At 40.4% G+C, this 17,434-nt stretch overlaps 1 protein-coding gene across 4 annotated transcripts in view; it reads right to left on the bottom strand.

Moving 5' to 3' along the window:
* IL31RA (interleukin 31 receptor A) overlaps positions 1-17,434 on the bottom strand; it is an 82,186-nt gene that overhangs the window by 14,341 nt on the left and 50,411 nt on the right. For all 4 annotated transcript variants that reach the window (XM_042939096.1, XM_042939125.1, XM_042939105.1 and 1 more), the window contains exons 7-9: positions 9,634-9,713; positions 7,139-7,355; positions 307-489 (exon numbers count right to left, since the gene is read on the bottom strand). In XM_042939096.1, the coding sequence (XP_042795030.1) occupies positions 307-489; positions 7,139-7,355; positions 9,634-9,713 (480 nt within the window). The remainder of the gene's footprint in view (positions 1-306; positions 490-7,138; positions 7,356-9,633; positions 9,714-17,434) is intronic.

Genomic DNA, 17,434 nt, shown 5'->3' with positions numbered 1-17,434 from the left:
TTGGGATGGGATATAAACTCTAATGTTATCCCCATGATCAAGACATCAGGAAGGGCTCTCTGATGGTGGTGTTAACATGGTGTTTTCCACCTGGAAACAGGCCAGATACCTGGTGTGATACCCATGACTTCCCAACACAGCCTCACTGGGAAATGGCAAGAATGTCACTTCACTAAGCTTGCACTAGCTTTGTCAAATGCTATTAACCACACCTACAGCTTTGACGTCAAAGTTAAATATTTTAAAACTGATGGAAATGAAACTGAATCCCACAAAAAGGGAACTTATACGGTTCATAATTGCTACCTTGCTTAATTGTCCAGTTTGTAGCCTGAGACACAGATTCCCAGGAAAAAGTGGAGGGCTCTGAGTCCAAATCTGGAAACCACTCAACCATCCATGTGTCTACCGCTGGAGCAGAGCTTCGCCACTCCACCACCAGCTGGTCCTGAGTGAGGCAGGCCTGCATGGCCTCAATGCACTGAAATGCTAAGAGAGGAGAAAAAGAAGAAAGAAAGCTACCCAACTCATTCTCCAAATGCACCAACCACACTGGCATGCATTCACTGCCCAAATTGTAAAGAAGATCAAAGTTCAGGATCTCCACTGCAGCCTCCCTTAATGGTGCTGTTTCCACCCTTTTTATTGTATCTCTTTTCTTTAACCCCAACTTTGATGTAAGTACCTTCTTAATTTTTCCTTATCTCTGACAAAATTTACCTGTTTCCAAGAAAGGATCTCACTAGAGAGTTGCTGACTCAAAAGACTCACCTTCCACAGGTGCCTCTGCAAATAAAAGGAAAGCAAGCCTGAGACAAAGAATGAATCTCTAAAGACAGAATTTCAGGCACCAGGAATTCTATGGCTGGGAGCTGGGGACCCTAATATCATACCAGGGAGGTGGCTTCAAATTTCATCTGTCTAGGCTAGCCCCACACAACCTGCCTATGGATTCCTCTCCATAGGGCAGTAAGAATTGTATCTGTACCAGAAAGATGCAGACACACTCATTCAAAGCACCTAGGTATGGACCGATATGCCAATGACAACATTTTCTGCAAGCCCAACAAAAAACTCATGTCTGGATAAGGGCAACAAGGATTCCTTTAATAGAAAAGTTGAACATGTGACTTCAAGTACAATAGCTAGGATTTCATTAGAATCAGAGGGCTATCTTATTGAAAATTTTCTAAATAAGCAAAGAGAGGAGAACTACTAGAGGTACAGTATGGCAGAGAAGGGGTGGGGCTCAGAAGATCATAGGATGTGGCTCTCCCCTCTCCTCCACTTCTTATCACCCACAACACACCTGAAGCTTCAAAACTGGAACAGAAAATATGCTTAAATGAACACCAAAGACAATCTTGGATAAAGGCAGAAAAGGAGGCAGTGTCCCTCAAAAAAATAAATAAATAAAAGAGCCTTCTGAAGCTAGAAGCCAAGGCCAAATGTAGGAATTTGATGTGGAATCTGGGGTATTGAATCCTGCTATTTCTAGGCAACAAGCCCCATGAGGCTGTGTTCATATTTAGGAACCTCTGTTCTTGAAGGCCAAAGTTCATGAATCCTTTTCCCAAACTGGGCCTTTATGAGACACTCCAGCTGCTAGTCCCATAAGCAAGGCCAGGTAATTTGTCACCCTGAAAGGGTCAGGAAGGGCAGATGAGGCATGAAGAAAATGTGAAGCTGGAGTGAGGACAGGGGCCTGAGCATTAAGCCCTCGTAACCCCTAGAGCTCCTGTCACTCCCACCTCCTACCCCCTCACCCCTGCTCATAGCCTGTACGCATCCTCAATTACCATCGAAGTCAGGCCAAAAGGCATTCCTAGAGCATCTGGAACCCTCCCCAGCCTCTTGTAGCAGATAATGTTCATGCTCTCTGATCTTCTCAATTCCTTCTTACTGTTTTTGTGTATTTTTCTTGGTTGGAAGAACTTTGTAATATAACTCATACTCCAGAGTCCCCTTGCAAGGTCATGCTGGAACCGCCTTCCCCAGGATGTTTATTACAGATTTTACCTGTTATGGCTTGAACTGTGTCCCCCCAAAAAGATATCCTCAGAATGCAACCGCAGAATGCAAGTACCGCAGAAGGCAACCTTATCAAGAAATCAGGTTGTTGCAGATGTTAATAGTTAAGATGGTAGGTCCTTAACCCAGTATGACTGGTGTCCTCATAAGAAAAGTGGAATTTGGACACACAGACAAAGAGACAGAGGAAGCTGGCCCTGTGGAGACCAGGCAGAGAGTGAAGTTATGCTGTCACAAGCCAAGGAATGCCTAGAGCTTACCAAAAGAGGAAGAAGGAAGGAAGGAACTCCCCTAGATGGTTCTGAAAAAGCATAGCCCCATCAACACCTTGGCTTCAGATTTCTAGCCCCCAGAACAATGGGATAATAAATTTCTGTTGTTTGAAGCCACTCAGTCTGGTACATTTCTATAGCAGCCCTGGGAAGAACACACTGCACCTTTGGCCTGGCCTTCCCTTCCCTGACGTTGCTTCCTTCACTGCCTTTTCTGGTCTCCCTGGAGGCAGTTTCTCAGTTATTACTTGCACACAAATCTTAACCTGAAGACAGGAGTGAGTGTTGATTCCTAAGCCCACACCTTTCTTTACCAACACTGGCTATCAGAGGAACAGGAGTCAGGTCGAAAGAGCCAAATATGCTGCAGGGAAGAAGAAAACAGCCCAGGCTCTGGGCCACAAGAGTGTGGAAAAGGTTCAATTAAGCCATAAGTCAACCTTCAAAGGGCCTGGGTAGTGTCAAAGGGTGCTGAAAGAGAAGTTTCCTAATCATCACTCTGCTGTATGTATACTAATTGCTGAATCTTTCCATTATTCACCAAGAACTTTTGAGCACTTTCTCCAAATACACCATACCCCCAGGAGCAGGAGAAAATCCATATTCTTCTGGGGAGAGGGGGAAGGGGCTTTGACCACTAATACCTTTAAGTTCTTGTCGTTTGCATGAAAGCAGTCACTGTGGGCCATCACATATAGTCCTCAGGTGCTATGGTGCCTCACCTTCGCCAGCTGTCCTAGCCTATCCTCAGCTCTTCCCCAAGAGTTCAACCTCCTTCTGACTCCCCACCACAAAATGGCTGTGCTCTTCTGGGCCCTGCCTCAGATCACTCCAGAGTCACCTGCTGGCTAAGGTCTTTTAAAACCCAGAGGATGATCAGACCAGATGGAACCTGAAGGTGTATCTATTCCAAACCCTTATTTTAAACATGGTAAAATGGAGTCCCACAGAGGTAAATAACCAGTTCAGTGTCAAACAGCATCAAATCCAAGGTTCTGAATAAAGCCTATTATATAAATTTGGATCGTGGAGACCTGTGTTTGAATTCCACCTGAGAAACCATGGGCAGATTCCTAAGCTCTCCCTAATCTCAGCTTCATCGTCTATGAAATGATTCCACAGCATCTACCTCATGGGTCATTTCAAGGCTAACATTAAACTGACCTATGTCATCTTATCACAGTGCCTAAGATATACTAACAGTATATGATAATTATACTTAAATATTGTTATAGTTATTACAATTATAACTATTCTCTACTTGACTCCATTTTATTAAATAAAATTCTGTAAAGCATTACTTTCTTATATGTCTAAAACAGGGGTCTTTATACTTTCTCTGTAAGAAGCCCAATAGTAAATATTTTAGGTTTTATAGTACACATGGTCTTTGTCACAACTATTCCACTCTATCACTGTTTCTTTTTTTTTTTTAATTTTTTTTAACATTTATTTATTTTTGAGATAGAGACAGAGCATGAATGGAGGAGTGTCAGAGAGAGAGGGAAACACAGAATCCGAAACAGGCTCCAGGCTCTGAGCTGTCAGCACAGAGCCCGATGAGGGTCTTGAACTCACCAACCGCGAGATCATGACCTGAGCTGAAATGAGACGCTTAACCGACTGAGCTACCCAGGTGCCCCGTTATCACTGTTTCACAAAAGGTGATACAACTAAATGTAAACAAATAGGTGTGGCTGTGCTCCCATAAAACTTTATTTACAAAAACAGGTGCCAGGCCAAGTTTGGTCCACAAGCTGTAGCTTGCCTACATCTGGTCTGGGATCATTATAACTAATGATCACACCAATGTTTCTGACACAAATCAAGTACCTTCAGAATTGGGAAAAATAAACAACAAACCCTATGGGAATTTAGCTAAAATATATTTCATAGTATTTGTGAAGTTGATAATCCATGTCTAATAAAAATTTAATGAGAAATTGTATTAACAATGACAATAGTAATAATTAGCATTAAATAAAGCATTTTATTTATTTATTTTAAAATGTTTATTTTGGGGCGCCTGGGTGGCTCAGTCGGTTATGCATCCGACTTCAGCTCGGGTCACAATCTCACGGCTCGTGAGTTCGAGCCCCGCGTCATGTCGGGCTCTGTGCTGACAGCTTGGAGCCTGGAGCCTGCTTTGGGTTCTGGGTCTCCCTCTCTCTCTGCTCTTGCCCTGCTCACACTCTGTCTCTCAAAAAGTGAATAAACATTAAAAAATATTTAAAAAATAAAAATAAATAAAATGTTTATTTATTTTTTAGGGAGAGAGAGCAGAGGACAGGCAGAGAAGAGAGAGAGAGAGAGAGAGATAGAGAGAGAGAATCCCAAGAAGGTTCCTCACTGTCAGCTTGAACCGTGAGATCATGACCTGAGCCAAAACCAAGAGTTGCATGCTTAACTGACTGAGTCACCCAGGTGCCCCCAGGCAAAGCATTTTATTTTATTTTAAATATTTATCTTTTTTATGAATATAATTTAATGTCAAATTGGCTTACATACAACACCCAGTGCTCATCCCAACAAGTGCCCTCCTCAATGCCCATCACCCATTTTCCCTCTTCTCCACACCCCCATCCACTCTTAGTTTGTTCTCTGTATTTAATAGTGTCTTGTGATTTCCCTTCCCCCTTCTCTGTTTGTACCTATTTTTTTTCCCCTTCCTTTCCCCCATGGTCTTCTGTTCAGTTTCTCAAGATCCACATATGAGTGAAAACATATATCTGTCCTTCTCTGACCGAATTTGCAGCAGCGTGGATGGAACTGGAAGGTATAATGTTTATTTATCTTTGAGACACAGAGAGACACATAGACAGAGTGAAGGGGGGGAAGGGCAGAGAGAGAGGGAGACACAGAATCCGAAGCAGGCTCCAGGCTCTGAGCTGTCAGCACAGAGCCCAACGTGGGGCTCAAACTCACGAACTGTGAGATCATGACCTGAGCCAAAGTCAGACACTTAACTGACTGAGCCACCCAGGCACCCCTAGGCAAAGCATTTTAAATATACAATCTCATTTCATCATCACAACAGCTCTATGAAATAGGTGTTACAATAAAATAACTCCATTTTACAAGCAACTAAGGTTTAGAGTTTAGATAACTTGCCCAAGGTTTGCAGTGCCTAGATATTGTAGTGAAAAAGTAAAGATATAACTACAGGGCTGTTGGACTCCCAAGCCTAGGTTTGTATCCCCTATTCTTTACTGCCTTCCACTCCAGGGCAACACCAAGAAATTGGGATTACTATGCAGCAATGCCTCTATTAACAAAGAATGTTTATTCAATGACACATGCATTTGTCAGAAACCTCATCACTAGGGGTATTAGATAGGTAGTAGATAGATAGTATCTTGGAAACTAGGATTCCAGGAACTAAGAATGGTGGAGAATGATATTAAATACTAAAATAATGTCAAGTGTAGCTCAAATGTCATGTACACAACTGACCCTTAAACAACATGGGGTATCAGGGGCACCAACCCCCTGAGAAGTCGAAAATCTATGTATAACTTTTGACTCTCTCAAAACTTAACTACTAATAGTTTACTGTTGACTGGAAGCCTTACTGATAACATAGTTGATTAACACATATTCTGTATGTTACATGTATTACATATTGTATTTTTACAATAAAGCATGCTAGAGAAAAGAAAATGTTATTTAGAGAGTGATAAGGGAAAATACATTTATAGCAGTGTACTGTAAAAAATTTGCACGTAAGTGGACCCACCCAGCTCAAACTCATGTTGTTCAAGGGTCAACTGTATATAGGAGTTCTAACATGAAGCAAGGCAAGAAATGGGTTAAGTTTAAGGAGAAGAGAAAGAAAGGAATATAGGCAAACAATTCTAGAGCCAGTAGTGCAATGCCGGAGCCAGTCCAGGTCTAAGTAAAGAGAAGTGGAAAAGTGGAGAAGTGCATTATCTGACTATGATGTGTTTCAACAAATAGTTACTGAGCACCTTTTGTATGCAAAATACTCTATGCCTGTTCTAACTGTTGCAGATGAGGGAAGCGGTGTGAGGAAGAGGAAAAGAAGGAAAAGAAAAACAAAATTCTCTGCACTCATGGAACTTGTATCCAATTGAGGGAAAGATAGGCAACAAAATAAATGAGAAAATCTATAGACTGACAAACACATTTATAGAGAAAAATAAAGTAGGGGAGAGGAAACCCCTTGCCTGCAATTCCTTGCATAAGAATCAAAGAAGGTATTTTATTCCAAAATGGAATATAAAATATGAGTTTGCCTAGGAGCAAAACTACTTAATCAAAAGTGTAATGAGTGGCTCCTGGATGGCTCAGTCAGTTAACTGTTCAACCCTTGATTTCAGTTCAGGTCATGATCTCACAAGTTCTTAACATTGGGCTCCGTGCTGACAGCATGGAACTTGCTTGGGATTCTCTCTCTCCCTCTCTCTCTCTGCCCCTTCCCCCCTCCCCACCCCCCCAGTGCACGCACACTCTCTCTCTTGCCCTCTGTGAAAAATAAATAAACATAAAAAAAAGAGGAAAAGGAAGAACACAGAAGAATGAGCAAATGAAGGCTGAGACATAGTCAACACTGTGAGGAGAAAATCCCAAATACAGAACTTCTAGGTGTGTGACTTTGTCTCATATGACTTTATGAAGTCTCTGATTTTCAGCACAGGCTTTGTTCCAGGCTCATTAATTACCACAAGAGTTTGCTATCCTCACCATAACCTAAAAAGTTCCCACTTCATTTTCATTTTGACTTGAGAGAAACACAACCCTTGAGAGCAGAGGGATTACTTCCTGGCCAACTAGATGGGGCCAGACATCTAAGTAGAAGTTTACACTGTACTTACACTTTTCATTGATAGCTGGAATCCTCAGGGTGGCCACCGGAGATTCCCCAAGAGAATTATAAGAAACCACACAAACCCAATAGGTCTTGCCTCCCAGATACAGTTCAAGCTTCTCGTTAGTGGTGTTCAATGTCTTTGTGAGGTTAGTACTGTTTTCTGGAAAGTACCATATGTTGTAGCCAAGTGCCTTCTCCAGGACTGGGGCTCCACTTGCCTTCTGAACCCAAAGGAAACAAAATTTATTGCCAAAAACAAGAAAAGACAGGACAGGCAGTGAGACTGTGATAAATGGTGAGGATGAGGGGTGAAGGGTAATGTTAATTATTAAGTGCTAAACTACAATTTAGGCAATTACCCTTCTGGGATTAATAACACACCCTGTGCTGTGATATTAACCCTTCAAGGGCCAAAAGAGATTTGCTAAGTGGCCCCTTGGTATCAACCCTTAACATAAGTCTAATTCCACGAGGCTGAACTAGGAGAATGCCAAGCCAATGTAAGGAAGTCGCCCCCATATTCTTTGGATGCTTATCTTTCTATCTCACAGGCACAGGACAGTATAAATTAAAAATCTGAGGCATTCCCTCCAAGAACCCCAATTCTGTTCTGGCCCTGGGTAATCTCTTGTCTGGAAGCTTCCAAGGGTTGGAAAGTATTTATATTGCTGCATAAAAAGCAGCATGCCTCCTCCTTTGAGGAGGGAGCTAGTTTCCCTAGACCAGGCACATCAGGTATCCTAGCGAAGAGGCCTGAAACATTCAGGTCCTAAATCTGTAGTGAGAAGCCTAAGGTGACCCCAGGGGCTCTAAGCCAAACTCTTATTTGCAGCCTTGAACTTGAACCTACTAACCATATGTTTTGCCTAGGAATCAGCACACTGAGTATTCCCCAGGAATTATAGGGCTTTTCACTTGTTCAGTTTATGTTACTGATAACACACCTGGATAGAGTAGAATGACTGAATGTAAGGTCAGACAGGACTTCAGAAGTCACTTTGTCCCACTGACATTTCAGTTCAGGAACTGACATAGAGGCTTCCATGACATAAAAGGTCAGAAACTCCCTGATGACTCGGAGTCCTTTACCTCTTGGGATAATTCATTCTCTTTTTTAAGTAACAGCTTTATTGAGATATAATTCACATAACATAAAATTCACTATTTTAAGGTATGCAATTAAGGATTTTGGGTTTTTTTTGTTTTTTTTTTTTTAGTATACTTGCAGAGTTGTACAATCTTCACCACCATTCAGTTTTAACCAATCTTTGCTAACCAACTTTAATTCTTAGAAAACTCTCCTGCTGAGGCAAAAGAAAGACCAGTCTCCAGGTGAGGAGGAGAAGGAGAAAGGCATTCAAGTCCATTTCATCTATTTCACATGTTGGCCTACTTGGCCCAACACATGTGGCTGCCCACATGTGGAAATGGGCCACTGTTTGCTTTCCCTCCCCCAAAATAATGTTGACAGAGTGATTTGTTTCCACACTTAATCACTGAGAAAGATACCACGACATTTAGGATTGATTCTTAAAGATTTCCCAGTGACACTGGTTGTGCCCTCCCTGGCCTGTTGCCTCTACAACCTGAGGGTGCCCATGGCCCTGGGGTGTGAAGGGAGCAAGGAAAGGTAAAGGATGCTCCAGTCCTGACATAACTAGGAGCAGAATATCATTTGGTAAAGCAGGTGGTTTCTCCATTTTCAGAAGTATTTTAAACTTGCCTGGACTTGAGCAAGCATGAAATAATATGATGACTTATGCCCTGAGAACTCTGGACACTAATAAAGAGTTCTGATATTTTACTGCTCTATTCTCTTTTTTCTCCCCACTAACTCCCCAGTCTTTTCTCTCCTGGTTCCTGGCTGCATTTTTCTTTTCTATTTGCCCTTTCCCTTTCCTGTTTATTCCCTTTTCCCCTCCTTTTCTTTCCTTTTTCCTACCTGCTCTCTTCTTTATTTCTCCTCTTCTCTGCATGCTGCCCCCACCTTCTCCTTTTGTCCTCAATCCCAGGCCTCCATCCTAGGAAGGACCATTTGGCCCCTGCTCTGTCCTTGCACCCCAGTGTACCCTACTTGCCCTATGTGCAATATATGTTTTCAATCACCTCAGGACACATTAGTGAGCTGATCCCAAATCAGTGTTCTTCTCCAATGTGGGGGTGGGTGCTATGCAATTTTACACTGCCTTCTAATGCAGCTAGCCAGGAGTAGGTGGGGTCCCCAGAAGGTCAAGGTGCCCCCTGCACTTGCACTTTGTACCTGTCTTATATGTTAATGTTTCAGTCCAAGGAAGAGAGGATGCAGGGTCTGCAATTCACGTTTAGGCCATCTGTAAGATAACCTAGAAGGCTTTGTGAGCTGGGAAACCACTGTGAGATGCAGGGCATTATAAAGCCTCTAGGAAAGGAAATTCAGGAGGTAAAAGTTGAAGAATTACTCTTCTTGGAGGTATAAGAGACCAAGGGTTTGAGACAGAAAAAACAACATAAGGAAATCACCTTCCACATCAACTGCACTAGCCTTCTTCCATCTACTGTGGCGGGTCTCAGGACTCTCCACAGATCCAAGCCATGTGGAGCTGTAAGGAAACAAGAATGAGGTGCTCAACACAAGAGGGAAGGAAGCTACAACTGAAAATGGTGAGATTAGCTGGGCTGTCTGTTAAAAATGCAGTTAGGAAGCATTTGCTGGAGGGAGCCAGTAGGGGGAAGGTGGTCGATGGAGGGATGGCAGCATTGCAACAACCAATGATGTCTTCATTTTGTGGCCAAAGGATTGGCATCAACTAAAAGTAAAAATTTAAACAGCTCTTGGATCTGATGACTTAATGTAAGGTAAAAGAAAAGTACAATAGACCCTATTATAATATTATTTGTCATTGAAATCCGGATTGAAATGTAACATCTCATGTCCTATCATATATAACATCTACATACCTTACAGCTGGGAATGACACAGATAACTGACAAGGAGATAGATACATAGGGGTACCTGGATGACTCAGTCGGTTGTGACTCTCAGTTTTGGCTCAGGTCACGATCTCATGGTTTCTTGAGAGTCCCGCATCAGGCTCTGCACTGGCAATGTGGAGTCGGCTTGGGATTCACTCTCTCCCTCTCGCCCTCTCTCTCTTCCCTTCCCCCACTGTCTCTGTCTCTCCAAAAATCAATACACTTTAAAAACAATTTTTTAAAGGAGATACATAGAGATATATTATTATATTATATACACTATTATATATACTATATGGGAGTGGGGATGAGAGAGACAGAGCACAAAAGATCTTCTCCCAAAAAGGATGAAACTGTATACTTAAAATGTTATAAAATCTAAGAAAGAATTAAAGAATAAAGGGACAGAGAAATCATCTTCACTAGTTCACTTGAGCTTTAAACTGAATGATCTTCATGGCAAAAGAAGGAAAAAAAGATCATATTGAATTGTATATTTCTCATAGCCTATTAAAAAACAAACATATGAAGGGGTAACTATTTCTGATTATGGGTACTGAATTAATAAATGGAATTTATCATATGGATCCTCTTAAAAAGATATAGGGTAACCTAAAGGCCAACGTCTGCAATCAGAGTTGAGCAAAAGTACAGAAATATGGCATGTGTACCTTATATTTATCTTCTATAAAATGCAAGGGCACAATGTTAAACCTGATTTATACATTTCTGTGAATAACATAATCCAAGACAACACAGTTTAAGTGTATTAACTTTGGATAATCTAACCATACAGGGATAATTTCAAAATGCAGAATGTCTGATTTAAGAATGATCTACACACTTTAGCCATGAGAAGAGAGCAGAGAATTGTAAGGAACTGTACCAAAGCCTCTAATCTGGAGAAGGAATGTCTCTACTTGAACATGCAGTTGATGAACTCTGAACTTTCTCTTGAGGAATAACATAGCTGAAGATACTGTAAGCAGGTCTGCAGAGAATGGGGTCAACCACTCAGGCTAAGATCTAAACTATTTTAGCGCTGACAGACTGTTTTCAGGTATCTGAAATCACACTTCAAGTGACTGGGTGTCTTAAAGTGAAATTACTGAACTCCAACTGAAGACAACTCCGTAATGTAGAAAAAAGATCCAAAGGGCAATTAAATCTTGTCATCAATGGAGAATCACATTTCTACAACTACTCCTGTCTACAAGCCAATGAGATGTGAGCAAAGGCAGAGTTCAAGTTCAGAGTCAGTTAACCAAATGAGCCAACTAACAGCCCCATAAACTGATTATTAAATAACCAATCATTCCAGACACTTGGTTAGAAATATGAGTGAAATTCTCCTTAGATTTATCCCATTTAGTTTAGATTTAGTTGTAGTACGAAGTGATAGCAAATGGATTTAATTAGGCATTTTCTCCTTTCACTGAGGCCACTATTTCCTGCAGATAAAGTTCGAAGAGGAACAGTTTTACTAATACAGATTTCCCATAGATGCAGCTTTTAGTAAAACCACTACCTAAGTAGCATGTATATCTTCTGCAATTAACAGCCAAGTTTCCGTTCACCATGAGCTAGTAATGGACTTGCAGTATAATCAAAGTTAGAAAAGTGATAATTCTGGGGGTACCTGGGTGGCTCAGTTGATTAAGTGTCCAACTCTTGGTTTCAGCTCAGGTCATGATCTCAAGGCTCGTGAGTTTGAGCTCCACAATATGGCCCATGCTGAGAGCACAGGGCCTGCTTGGGATTCTGTCTGTCTCCCTCTCTCTCTGCCCCTCCCCTGCTTGTGGTTCTTCTCTCTCAAAATAAATAAATAAATTTTTAAAAAAGTAGTAATTCTGTATTCATAAAAGAGCAAAATTAAATTTTTCCAAATCCATAAAAATATCTACATATTCAAAACATCAATTCTTTGGACCCATTAGCAACAATTTGATGCTATCTTGTTTCCATTACAATCTGATAATACCTACAACCACCACCAGTTAGACACTTCACATACTTACTGGTGCCTTGCTGAAGACCAACAATAAGAAAGTTTAACTTTTGGGGCACCTGGGTGATTCAGTCAGTTAAACTCCTGACTCTTGATTTTGGCTCAGATGATGATCTCAAAAGATCGAGCCCAAGTTGGGCTTTGTGTTGACAGTGTAGAATCCCCTATTTGGGATTCTCTCTCTCCCTGCCCTTCCCCCTCTCCAATCAAAATAAGTAAACTTTTAAAGGAACAGAAGAGTCAACTTTTAGCAAGTGTCACTATACTAAGCATTTTACCTCAATTATCTCATTTAATCTCTAAAGCCCTATAATTAGGTACAGCAGTATTATTATCTCCATTTCTGAAATACAGAGAAGCGAAGCTTCTAACTGGGCAGTGTTACAAACTTTTAGGAAATAAAGCCAGGATCAAAATATAACTACATCTGTGTCATGTAGTAGAAATTAAATTTTCTCTGGGATCCTTTAAAAATGAAGAAAAACAAAAGTAAAAGTTCTATAGTGATGACTATGATTTATAAGTGTTGGTTTGATTCAATTAGCCAAAGGCAGAGAACACCAACATCTAGTGTTCTGCTAATTAATAACAGCCAAACTAGCCGAAATAATACATCAGCTGAAATGGTAAATCTTGTTTCTGGCAGCAAAACAAGTGGATAAAATGGACATTAGAGAGTTGGCTGGGCTCTCATGAGTTAAATTAAGACACGAGCCATAATGGTACCAGGAGATCACTGGAGAGAAGACTACCAGCTACAAAGAGGAGAAGGGCAGTGCAAAACATGATTACACCTGAAGTGGAACTTAATCCCCCAGACCACCTGCCAAAAGGTGTAGCAAAGGCAGAGGATGCTTTGCTCAAAGATAGTGCATGCATTGCATTTGAATTTTTTAAAAGGGAGGGCCCAGTTAAGACAACAACTGAGTAGTCCAAGTGATTATAAGCAATGGGCCATTTTTTGCTGTGCAATTTACATGCTGTTTGATATTTGTAAACTGTTCTATTTGTATTCATTTGACACTCTGAGGTGATGTCTGTAGAGTGTAAATGTGTTCCCAAATATTGTATGTAATTTTAACCAAAAGTTACACTAGATCCACAACCTGACTTGTTTCAGTCATGTCTGCATTCTTATTTATGTAGGATTTATTGAGCCCTTACCATTTGTAAGGCGCTATTCTAAGTACTTAAAGACATATGACTTGGGATTTTCTATGACTTTTTCTTTACTGCTAGAGCCTGGCATAAAAGACTAGATGCCTGAATAGCATAGAAGAATGGAATCTTAGGGTGACAAGAGCTTTCAGAAGTCATCTAGTACAATTTACTATGTACTGCATGAACCCCTGTATTGTAACCACATCCACCAAGGGGTAGTTCAGAGCAAGCATGAACATCTCCAGGCGGGGTTACAAAATTCAGAACATGGGATTATTTCCAGACATCTGACCATATCTGTGAATGTGCTAAACATCTATTAATACCAACTTGGTCTCGTAGGAAACTCAACCAAGATCCACAGGAATAAGCTGTTGTCATATGAACCAGGGAACATAGAAATTGACTGTTGATGTTACCTGATACCAGTGTGGTACTTGGCTATAAAGGAGAAGAAGAAGGGCCTGAAACCATGGCCGGATGTGTGGTTTTGGGAAATGTATGGGCTAGAACCCCATGTGTCTTACAAACAAATGAGAGTAAAGCCTCAGAAAGTTTTAGAAGGATCAGAATTTTGCATTTAATCTCCTTATTTCAAAAGATGTGTTATTTCAAATATTCATCTAGTCATTCATTCATTCATTCATCCATTCATTCATCATTCATTGTGTTAGACTGAAAAATGGGCCCCAAAGACCTAAGTCCTAAACCCTGCAGTTTGTAAATGTTACCTTATATGGCCAAAGGGCCTTTCAGATGTGATTAAGTTGGCATCTTGAGTTGGGAAGATGATTCTGAATTATACAAGTTGGCCCTAAATGTTTTCATGAAGGTCATTAGAAGAAAGAGGCAGAGACTTAGCACAAAAAATGAGAAAAAAGTAATGTGATGATGGAAGCAGACATTAGATTGATGTTCAATATATGGGGGAAGGGGTCATCAGCCAAGGAATACAGGTAACCATGAGAAGTTGGAAATGGTAAGAAAACATAATACCCTCAGAGTCTCCAAAAGGAAACAACCCTGCCCACACCTTGACTCCTGGACCTCTGACTTCCAGAACTATAAAAGAAAAAACTGTGTTAAACCAGACAGACACCCAGTAAAAAAAGAGAACTACAGGCCAATATCCCTGATTAATATGGATGCAAAAATTCTCAGTAAGATACTAGCAAATCGAATTCAACAGCATATAAAAAGAATTATTCACCATGATCAAGTGGGATTCATTCCTGGACTGCAGGCCTGGTTCAACATTTGCAAATCAATCAATGTGATACATCACATTAATAAAAGAAAAGATAAGAACCATATGCTCCTGTCAATCGATGCAGAAAAAGCATTTGACAAAATTCAGCATCCTTTCTTAAAAAAGCCCTCGAGAAAGTCAGGGTAGAAGGAACATATTTAAACATCATAAAATCCATTTATGAAAAGCCCACAGCTAATATCATCCTCAATGGGGAAAAACTGAGAGCTTTCGCTCTGATATCAGAAACACAAAAGGGATGTCCACTCTCACTGCTGTTGTTTAACATAGTGTTGGAAGTGCTAGCATCAGCAATCAGACAACAAAAGGAAATCAAAGGCATCAAAATTGGCAAAGATGAAGTCAAGCTTCACTTTTTGCAGATGACATTATACATGGAAAATCTGACAGACTCCACCAAAAGTCTGCTAGAACTGATACATGAATTCAGCAAAGTTGCAGGATACAAAATCAATGTACAGAAATCAGTTGCATTCTTACACACTAACAATGAAGCAACAGAAAGACAAATAAAGAAACTGATCCCATTCACAATTGCACCCAGAAGCATAAAATACCTAGGAATAAATCTTACCAAAGATGTACAAGATCTGTATGCTGAAAACTATAGAAAGATTATGAAGGAAACTGAAGAAGATATAAAGAAATGGAAAAACATTCCGTGCTCATGGGTTGGAAGAATAAATATTGTTAAAATGTCAATACTACCCAAAGCTATCTACACATTCAATGCAATCCCAATCAAAATTGCACCAGCATTCTTCCCGAAGCTAGAACAAGCAATCCTAAAATTCATATGGAACCACAAAAGGCCCCAAATAGCCAAAGTAATTTTGAAGAAGAAGACCAAAGCAGGAGGCATCACAATCCCAGACTTTAGCCTCTACTACAAAGCTGTCATCATCAAGACAGCATGGTATTGGCACAAAAAAAAGACATATAGACCAATGGAATACAGTAGAGACCCCAGAATTGGACCCACAAAAGTATGGCCAACTAATCTTTGACAAAGCAGGAAAGAATATCCAATGGAAAAAAAGACAGTCTCTTTAACAAATGGTGCTGGGAGAACTGGACAGCAACATGCAGAAGAATGAACCTGGACCACTTTCTTATACCATTCACAAAAATAAACTCAAAATGGATAAAGGACCTGAATGTGAGACAGGAAACCACCAAAACCCTAGAGGAGAAAGCAGGAAAAGACCTCTCTGACCTCAGCCGTAGCAATTTCTTACTTGACACATCCCCAAAGGCAAGGGAATTAAAAGCAAAAATGAACTATTGGGACCTCATGAAGATAAAGAGCTCCTGCACAGCAAAGGAAACAATCAACAAAACTAAAAGGCAACCAACGGAATGGGAAAAGATATTTGCAAATGACATATCAGACAAAGGGCTAATATCCAAAGTCTATAAAGAGCTCATCAAACTCCACACCCAAAAAACAAATAATCCAGTGAAGAAATGGGCAGAAAACATGAATAGACACTTCTCTCAAGAAGACATCCAGATGGCCAACATGCACATGAAAAGATGCTCAACGTCGCTCCTCATCAGGGAAATACAAATCGAAACCACACTCAGATATCACCTCACGCCAGTCAGAGTGGCCAAAATGAACAAATCAGGAGACTTTAGATGCTGGAGAGGATGTGGAGAAACGGGAACCCTCTTGCACTGTTGGTGGGAATGCAAATTGGTGCAGCTGCTCTGGAAAACAGGGTGGAGGTTCCTCAAAAAATTAAAAATAGACCTACCCTATGACCAAGCAGTAGCACTGCTAGGAATTTATCCAAGGGATACAGGAGTACTGATGCATAGGGGCACTTGTACCCCAATGTTTATAGCAGCACTCTCAACAACAGCCAAATTGTGGAAAAAGCCTAAATGTCCATCAACTGATGAATGGATAAAGAAATTGTGGTTTATATACACAATGGAGTACTACGTGGCAATGAGAAAGAATGAAATATGGCCCTTTGTAGCAATGTGGATGCAAATGGAGAGTGTGATGCTAAGTGAAATAAGCCATACAGAGAAAGACAGATACCATATGTTTTCAATCTTATGTGGATCCTGAGAAACTTAACAGAAACACATGGGGGAGGGGAAGAAAAAAAAGAAAAAAGAGGTTAGAGTGGGAGAGAGAGCCAAAGCATAAGAGACTCTTAAAAACTGAGAACAAACTGAGGGTTGACGGCAGGTGGAGGGAGGGGAGGGGAGGTGATACTCATTGAAGAGGGCATCTTTTGGGATGAGCACTGGGTGTTGTATGGAAACTAATTTGACAATAAATTTCATATAATAAAAAAAAAGAAAAAAGAAAAAAGAAAATTAAAAAAAAAAAGAAAAAGCTGTGTTGTAAGTCACTAAATTTGTGATAATTTGTCACAGTGGCCAAAGGAAACTGATACATTCATCAGACATTTATTGACTATCTGCTACAGAACAGGCACTGGGAAAGATTCTTGATTTATAAAGAATGGTAACACATGCTGAGTAACCTTAAGTGATTTACTAATATTTCTGAAACTTGGCTCCTTCACTTCCAAATGGGGGTGATTCCACATATCTTATAGGGCTCTTGGAAGAGTTAATAAAAATAGTAGATAACTTGGCATTTATTGAATGTTTACTATGAGCTAAATACATTATTTCATTTTTAAAATAACACTAAAATGTAGGTACTGCTTTTAACTCAATTTTACAAATGATATTCCATTATGGAAAAGGGGAATAAATATTGAGGAAACTGTTCTCCTTTGCAGTCAGTCCCCTGCCTCTATTCCTACCCATTGACAACCATTCATCTGCTATTTGTCACTATTTTTTGCCTTTTCTAGAATTTCCAATAAATTGAAAATCATATTTAGTCTTTTGTGTCCAGTTGCTTTTACTTAACATAA

This window comes from Panthera leo, chromosome A1 (assembly GCF_018350215.1).
Source record: "Panthera leo isolate Ple1 chromosome A1, P.leo_Ple1_pat1.1, whole genome shotgun sequence".
Classification (NCBI taxonomy): Eukaryota; Metazoa; Chordata; class Mammalia; order Carnivora; family Felidae; genus Panthera; species Panthera leo.
The sequence above is the reverse complement of the archived record's forward strand: the minus strand, read 5'-3'. Positions and strand labels throughout refer to the sequence as shown.